This window comes from Cottoperca gobio, chromosome 12 (assembly GCF_900634415.1).
Source record: "Cottoperca gobio chromosome 12, fCotGob3.1, whole genome shotgun sequence".
NCBI classification, from domain to species: domain Eukaryota; kingdom Metazoa; phylum Chordata; class Actinopteri; order Perciformes; family Bovichtidae; genus Cottoperca; species Cottoperca gobio.
In genome coordinates, this window is record NC_041366.1 from 14,361,915 (window position 1) to 14,370,565 (window position 8,651).

General features: G+C 41.4%; 1 protein-coding gene across 3 annotated transcripts in view; it reads right to left on the reverse strand.

Moving 5' to 3' along the window:
- Positions 1 to 8,651, reverse strand: part of pax8 (paired box 8) — a 15,228-nt gene continuing 6,577 nt past the window's right edge. Inside the window, exons 3-12 of one of the 3 annotated variants that reach the window (XM_029444210.1) lie at positions 6,752 to 6,893; positions 6,405 to 6,602; positions 6,145 to 6,221; positions 5,818 to 5,943; positions 4,929 to 5,107; positions 4,567 to 4,687; positions 4,086 to 4,322; positions 3,496 to 3,597; positions 2,342 to 2,431; positions 1 to 976 (exon numbers count right to left, since the gene is read on the reverse strand). In XM_029444210.1, the coding sequence (XP_029300070.1) occupies positions 906 to 976; positions 2,342 to 2,431; positions 3,496 to 3,597; positions 4,086 to 4,322; positions 4,567 to 4,687; positions 4,929 to 5,107; positions 5,818 to 5,943; positions 6,145 to 6,221; positions 6,405 to 6,602; positions 6,752 to 6,893 (1,343 nt within the window). In that variant the 3' untranslated portion in view covers positions 1 to 905. Of the gene's footprint in view, positions 977 to 2,341; positions 2,432 to 3,495; positions 3,598 to 4,085; positions 4,323 to 4,566; positions 4,688 to 4,928; positions 5,108 to 5,817; positions 5,944 to 6,144; positions 6,222 to 6,404; positions 6,603 to 6,751; positions 6,918 to 8,651 lie in introns of all 3 variants that reach the window. The other 2 variants (XM_029444209.1, XM_029444211.1) reach the window with 2 other exon arrangements.

The window sequence follows — 8,651 nt, forward strand, 5'->3', positions numbered from 1 at the left end:
AATAATTCTTTAGAAATTCATTATTTACATCTGCAATAATATTAATAACAGTATAAGAAAAAATAGTCACAGTTCTTACCAAACATCAGAACATCAGCATGACAACAAACTAAATTTATTTGAAGCAAAACAAATGTATTTCAAGCCTTGTTGGTTTTTGTAGCCAAATCACCATCACCCCCCTCCCTCATCAGTCATTCTGAGTAAAATTGCATCACTTCCCCGTAAGTAATTCATCATTTACAATATATACATATTGCTAGACAAATACATTAATTATCTTTGAGGGGCATATGTGGGCATTTTGTTGTAATTGTGATTTAATGTGTCACCCTTTAGTCTATTTTCACTACAGGAAAAGCTCTTAAGATCTGAATTTACAGTGAAAACAAGTCAAAAAAATTAATTTGCAAGCAGATACAGATCAAGAAAAGGAACCAATTTGTGATGATAGGACAGAAAGTATTGTAAACAAAAGCAGGCATATAGTTCAGTATAAAGAAGTTGCATATCCGTATTCACTGGATCAGTGTCAAGTTGCAGATGTGCGATGAAAGAAAGTCTTTGGCCAAAACAGCGTTAAAGAGCTCTATACTGAAAATATGCACCTTGGTGTGAGACGTCAGGCTGAGTCTCTGGAAACAGGCCCTGCATGGGAGGAGTTCTACCAATGTGTAAACATGCACGAGTCAGAGTTACCCTGGGCAACGGTATCAGTAATGACAAATAAATAACATATGAGTAGGTGTGGTAAAAAAAACAACATGTGTTGCTGGTTAATCAGCAGAGTCTCAAGTTCACATCCAGTTTAGACTTTCATGCCTTGGTCCATAATCAGATGTGTCAGCTGATGTTCTCCAGTCTTGGCCCGGGTGGAGTCACAGGTCCCATGATGCAGCAGGGGACTAAAGGTGGTCGTAGGCAGCTGAAGACGGGGGAGCGGTGCGGGAGGCCGTGCTGTAGTAATAGGGCGAACCTGCGGGGGGAGACACAGATGGAGGCCTTCAGAACTGGGAGGTGTTGTTGATGGTGGATCAGACTTTCTTTATCCATCTTATCTGAGGTTTTACAGCAGATGGTGGAGCTGAGAGTCTGAGCTGCTCGGACTATTTGTCCTGCGAGACTGGAATGAGCCTTAAACCCTCTCATGACTCTTGCGGAATAATTGAAAAGATAAGAGAAATGCAGGACTTTCCTTTTCTAACCAGGTTGATTGGTGATGCAGTGGAGGAGATTTGCTCATGAACTCCGCTAACATGACTGCACTTCTGAAAAAGAGCTTCTATAGGCTCATATACATCAATCTCATGTCAATTAGGGCTGCTACCAACTATTCTTTTTTAATTACTTTCATTATTGATTCATCTTTTAATCTATACAATGTCAGAAAATAGTGAAAAATGTCCATCCCAGCTTTTAAAAGTCCAAGGAGATATCTTTAAATACATTGTTTTGTAAGTTTAGTATGATATAAGACAGAGAAAAGCAGGAAATCTTTATATTTGAGACTAAAAAGAAAAATGTTCTGTCATTTTTGCATGAAACTTTTCTGTCGCTCAACTAAACGATTGGTTGACAATTCGTCGCAGCTCTAATACTAATTTGTACGTAATCGGTCATTTCTTTTACTTTTTTTGTCTGTATAACTTTGAAAACCCTAACCCAGTTTTAATTTCCTCACTCTGTATCTGCTGATGACATACATACACAGACACATCATGCTGTCTGTCCCCAACATCAGGGGGAACAACTGATTGTATCACACTTACTTTGAAGGCGTCTCATTTGATCTGTACCTCATTATATGTTTTTTTTTGGTGTCTCGCCAGATGAATAAATGTAAATGTAATGATGTGTGAATGTGCCTTCATATTTTCTGGAATTGTCTGTAAAGGGAATTTAAATGGAGTATCTGATTGTAAATTTGGTAAATGACTATTTTCTTTGTTATTTAGCCTTTTATGGTATTGTTTTATCTGTTGCCTGATTTCCGCGTGCGTGCTGTAAAAGAGGTTTCCTGGAACTTTCCTGATTAAACAAAGCCTTTAGTTAGTACTGCGCCTAATGGCTTCATATGACATGTGACTGAGGCAGCTTGCACACTGCTTCCTGGTGAGTCTCTCCTCTTTCCTACAAACATTTATTTAAATAAGTCGTGATGAAATGCTTGTGAATCATTAAATCAGTAAAAAGAAAAAGGGACTTTTACGAGTATTTTGTCTTTTATTGTGGAGGTCACAATTATTATTACAGTAAATATATTTGGAGGTAATGTGCTGGGTGCATAAGGTTGTCAGCAGTCAACAAACACTTCCTGTACTCTCAGTGTGTCCTGACTCACCCAGTATGCTGGAGTTGGTGAACCTCCAGGCTTCACTGTAGGAGGTGTAGGGCGAATGGCTGTAGGTCTGACCCGCGTAGTCTGTGCCTGCTGCAAGACAGGGAAAAAAACGCAATCAAACATCAGATAAAACACATCGACACAACAAAGACTGTTATAAAGAGAGATCTATAGAGTTGGGTTGTTTGTGTGTGTGCCAGCGTCTGCTCAGGCTTAGCTCACAATTCACCAACAGTTAGTTCAGCCTGTAAACCATTAATCTGTGGTGCAGGTGGATGGCTGAGGGTGAAATCCCTCGACCCAGTGGTGCATGCACCTCGCCTCTACGCCCTCTCTCCTTCAGCCCCTCGCATCGCTCCTCCTCCTCCTCCTCCTCTCTCCGTCCTACACTTCCTGCTTTAGCCTCTCTGGCACTCCTCTTTCTTTCTTTTCTCTTTTTTAATATCTAATTGGTAATTATGTTGGCTGGAATGAATCCCTGCACCCCCCCCCCATCCCTCCTCCCCCTCCTCCTGTCCTAACCCCCCCCTTTCACTCAGTAATTGTGTATCAACGCTTCCTCACAGCGAGCCCACCAGAAAAATAATAAATCAGACCCTCTCATTTCGCGCTTCGGAGGGCAGACTTCAAATAAAAAAAGGCACATCACACACACACACACACTCTCTCTCTCTCTCTCTCTCTCTAGTCGTATGCAGGCATCCTGACACACACACACACACACACACATGCACACGCACACACCACAAAGACCTCCTCCTCTTTGCTCATACCCAGACTTTACACCCCCTCCGCCCACCCTGCATCTCCCTTCTGGGCCCCCTGGTTCCCATGGCGATGTGTGGTCAGAGGTGTCTGGGTGGGGGGTGTGGGCAGCAGGGTGGAACCCCCAGCCTGTTCCCTGTATACCCCCTGGGCCCACGTGCACCCACACACACACACACACACACACACACACACACACACACACACACACACACACACACACACACACACACCACCCTGGCAGGACTACTCATTGACTCAGCCTGTCTTCCTGTTAATCTACAAGCCTCTCTTTCTCTTCCTGCCTTCCCTTACTTTCTAATACCTCCTTTGGTGCTTTCTATTTCCCCCCTTAATTCTCCATTTGACTTTAAAAAAATGTCCATTACCTGCTACCATGCCCGTGATGGCAGAGGAGGAGTATCCTGACTGGGCAGGGGAAGGGATGTGAGGTGGGTAGCCCGGCAGGGTGGAGCTCACCATGTCACGCCCTAAAAACACACAACAAACACACCTTTAATATCAAGGAGTTACTATTTTACATTTGTTACATCAACAAGATGCTTTGCTTTAAGGTTTGTTTCTTTGCTGCAGAGAAAATCCACTGAATTAAAGATGAAATAATGTGTCAATAAATCGATTGGTTGCTCGTCTGAACATTAATTGCAACAATCTTTATTAATTCTTAATGATTTAAGTTTCTTTTAAAAGTTCCAGACAAAACAAGATATTTGAAGAGGAAGGGTTTAAGAAACTCATCAGCCTTTTTAACTATTTTAACTATATTATTATTATTATTATATTAACTATTTTTCTGACAATTTGTAGACCAAACAAAATAATCAATGAAATAAACGTCAGATTAATCAATCATGAAAAGAATCTATACGCTAATTGCTCCTTGCGAAAAGTTGTACAGCCCAAATGCAAACACATGTATTATGAGTGTGAACATGAATGAGATGGATGCCTTTGTTACCTGAGATGATTGACTGACTGCTGAACTGCCCGTACACCGGTGCATGATGGGAGAATGAGTTGAAGGCGTTGGGGTAATGGCTGGAGTTGCTGCAGCTGCTGCTGACAGAAACAGGCTTCTGCAGCGCCTGCAGCTCCACGAACGCCAGGTTGGCTGCCATGTTTGGGGAGGGGCTCGTGCTGGTCACTTCTGGGGACATTTCCTGTTTTAGGCAGAGCGGCAGGGGCTGTAGGGGCTCTGAGGTGGTGTGCAGGTGGGTGAGAAAATGAAAATGAATGGTGAACATGAGTGGAGTGAAAAAAACTTAAAAGTGAAATGTCAAAAACAAACAAAGAGCGAGTGGCTTCAGGGCGCTGGTACGCTGTTGTGCAACAGTCTAAAAGACGCTGATGGTAAGCGTGTTGAGAGCTTCAACTGTGTGCTTGACGCGGGTCAAAGGTCAATATCTTTCATCGTGGATCATTATCATTAAGAGTCTCACCGGTCACCATGGTGTAGCTCTGGTGTGCCGTCAGATTCCGTCCAATGGCGGAGCTGGATGTTGAGAGGCTGGTCTTGGCCTCGTCGAGGCTGCCATTGATGAGGGACAGCGGGTACAAAGTCTGGGGATGATCAACAAGGATTAGCTATTTATGTAGAAGAAGGAGCAAATATGCATGTGTGCAAGTCAAAAAACTAAAGGCAGCATGGCAGCATTTTATTTTTTCAAGTTCCTTATAAAGCTGAAGTGGACAGAAAATAAGAAAAGTAGATCTAAAACTGACTGTGCTCACTTTAGAGCTGAACTAAAGCATTACTTCCTTATAAACATGTGTGAATATTGAACATGAGATTTGTTTTCACCTGCTCTGTCTTGCTGCTGGAGGCGGAGCCGAATGAGTCCGGAGGATAGTGGTGGTGACGATCAAACCCACAGTCCAGATGTTGCGTGGCTGAGGAGAAGTGATCCACTCTCATCTGTTTCCTCGGGACGCCTCCGCTGCCCTGAGAGTCCACGCTGTGCCGACAACTCTCCTGATCACCTGAGAGACGCAGAGGAGGGCGGAGGAGAAGAAGATGCTCACATGTGATGTGTGTGGTAAAACAGCACACACTAATTATGTTTGTTTGAAGGTTTGCATCTCCACATCTGTGCCATCAAATATTCTTCGGGCAAAATATTAAAAATACAAAGAATTCTGTGCTCAAAAATGTAACTTATTCAAATGTTAAAAATGCTAAAAAGGACTTTCAACCATTTGAGGAAATATAGAAAGTGTATGATTATGTTTATCTTTTAAGTGTGTGAATGAATTGTTTATGTGTTGTTTTTTATGTTGCCTCATCTTGCCCTTTAAGGGACAAATTAGTTATTTTGAATTTATTTTCTATTTAACAGACTTTTTATTAAACACTTCGTTCTTCTGCGCCTCTTGGCCTGTTCGCTCTTACGACAGAAACACTTGTTCTTAATGAATTTTAGGTCAAAATAAAGGTCAAATATGTTGTTAAATAAAGCGATTTGGAGAGTGATGGGTGGTTTTCTCAGCTTTTTGAGTGTTATGACTTCAGGCGGGATGCTAATACACTGTGTACAACAGATCTACTGAGAAACTAAACTATAACCTACATTCTTTGTTGCTGAATGTAAGTGTCTGTCTATCACATCTAATGATCTTCATCTCCTGCACCGTCACAATAAAAAAAATGCTGCCAATGGTGTGGTTTCTCCTTCATTTGATCTAATTCTTACTGTCGTCGTGGCTCCTCTTGCCCTCGGCGCTGGGCTGGGGGATACCCAACAAGCCACTGATGGAGTAGGTGGAGCCCAAAGAGTCTGACTGTGGAGACTCGGGAGGGGTGACTGCTGAACTCGGGACTGAGAGGGAGATAAGCAAAAACAGACAGATTTGAGACAGGCAGCGGAAATGATACCGTACATGCCACAAGGTCACAAACTTAATCCTACATGAGCACACTCTATATTTAACCTTAATCCCTAACATCACATGATAATGCTCCGTGAAATGTGTGGTGATACAGCCTCCATTGTGCATGTGTGTAAATGGTAAAGACTCACTTAAGGTTTGTCCTGGACTCAGGCCTTTTCCATCCAGAGGCAGGTTGAATGGCTGCTGGACCTTCGTTCGAATTATTCTGAAACAAAAAGACACAAATGAGTAAAAAATAAAAAAAGATTCTTGCACCTTCAGGAAATATGGGCTTAAAATCATGAAACATCTTTATAAATCTTCCTCATCCAGAAGCCACTCATCTACATGCCGCTGAGCCCCAGTGGTATGCTTTGAACATGATTTCATTCATAATTCAGTTTGTCACCTGTTAATGGAGCTCACGCTGGGCACCGTGTCGCTGTCACACACTCCCTCCGCCAGCAGTCTGTCCCTGATTTCCCAGGCGAACATGGTGGGATTCTGTCTCTTGTAATCTGCGATTTTATCCACAACCTTCGGGGTGGCCACTTTGGGCTTGGAGCCGCCGATTACGCCAGGCTTGATGCTGCCTGTCTCGTAGTATCTGGAAGAAAGTTGAGGTTTTAAGTTATTACTTTAGGCTTGGCTGTCAGACAAACACCAACGTGTTCCTGATGAGTAAACAGACTTTCAGAGGTCAAAGAACGTGACCAGGCTGATTAACAGCAACAGGAAGTGAGGGTGCTTTCTTACCGCCCCAGGATCTTGCTGACGCAACCGTGGCTGACTCGGAGCTGCCGGGAGATGTCACAGGGCCGGACCCCCTGGTGGGCCATGTCCACGATGCGTTGCCGGATCACCTCCGGGAGTGGACGTCCATTAACAAACATTCCACCTAGTTGGTTAAAACCCCCATGACCTGGGGGAGGAGGGGGGATGAACACTCATAAATGTCATGGAACCTGAGATCTGAGACATGCCAACGTCACCGCACATCAAAGTCACAGACACCTGGACACACACACACACTTTTTAGAGACGCCGCTGACCCAGACTAACCTAAGAAAATATTTGAGCTGTGAAACTAAATCAAGGACAGCAATTTAGATCCCTAAAAGCTGTCCAACATGGCCAAAATCATCTCCACATTCATTGACAATGGATAACTCACACATAGACTCCTGCACTGCTTTAAAACACACACACACACACACACACACACACACACACACACACACACACACACACACACACACACACACACACACACACACACAAGCAGAGTCTCTGTCTATATGGAATCAACTAATTAGTGATAATGAAAAAGTAGCTGTCAAAAAAGCATAAAAGAGAATGCATCTTAGAAGATCTTCTGTTGTAGCTTCAGGGTAGCTTCAGGGACGTATACCTACAGAAGAAAATGATTCAATGTTCCCCAAACAGAATATTATGTTATCTTTTGAAATGACCTGCAACATTCATCATTCATTCTTTAACAGGCTGGAGACTAGCTGTGCCTTTGACTGTAATGAATAACTGTAGCACAGCCGGCATTGTCAGTGGCGTAATGAAGTTCTACATGAAAAAAGTCGAGGACACAGAAGAAGATGAAAGCAGCGAAGAGAAACAAACCTTGAAGAAGATTGTGACTTTAATGTTTCAGGGTTGATTTATTAACACTAATTTAAAAAGGAGGTTTAAGGTGAATTGACCAATAAAGTCGGATATAGTTGAAGTTTTTTGGAGAAGTGTGTTTAATACACTGACACTTTTTTTATTATGTTCCAGAAAATGTATTATACTAAATATTAATTATGTGAATGTATATCTATTTATTATGCCCCTATTTAACTTTACCCAGCAGCAAAGCTCATAGTTTTAAATTGATTATTGTTTGATTACTTCCAGGCTAATCACATCCTCATAAATAATAATACCTACAGGCTTATTCTCACAACTCTCTTCTTTATTGCCACTAATTTGTTTTGAACGATGTGCCATGAGGCTCGGTGGGCCTCAGTGAAGGTGACTGTGGTTACTTTGTGATTGGAAATGATCATGAAACATGTTATTTAGTAAATAATACTGTGTGGCGATTTGAAGACACTTTCCTAAATTTAAAGAGTTTTTTTGTGATATCTGTCTTTTTATGTGTATTTTTCATCTTTTGTGAATCACGTTGTATTGCATCTTTTTGTATGAAATATTTAAATAATGTTTATTATCATTATTTATTTATTTCAATTATTATTATTATTATTAATACTTTTATTTTATTTTTATGTACACATATAGTTAATGTGCTTTTTACAATGTAAGAAGTTTGGTATCCATTTTTAGACATAGCTATTATATTATTAATTACATTTTGATCCATATAGCTAATCATTTCTTATTTATAATGTCATGTTTTTTGAGAGTAGAGCATGCATTTGTACACACATGCTGAAAATATTGTGAGATCAGTGAATAGCTGCAAAAAACAAAAAAACAACACTATTTGATTTTCTTAAAAATAGGTTATCAAATATATCGCACGTGCATTGATCTAATAAAACCCCACAGATGTGTCAAAGCTGACTAGCTAAAAAACAACAACATATAACACCATAAAAAGTGATTTTCCCGGCAAACAGCAACAGACAAAGCGCTC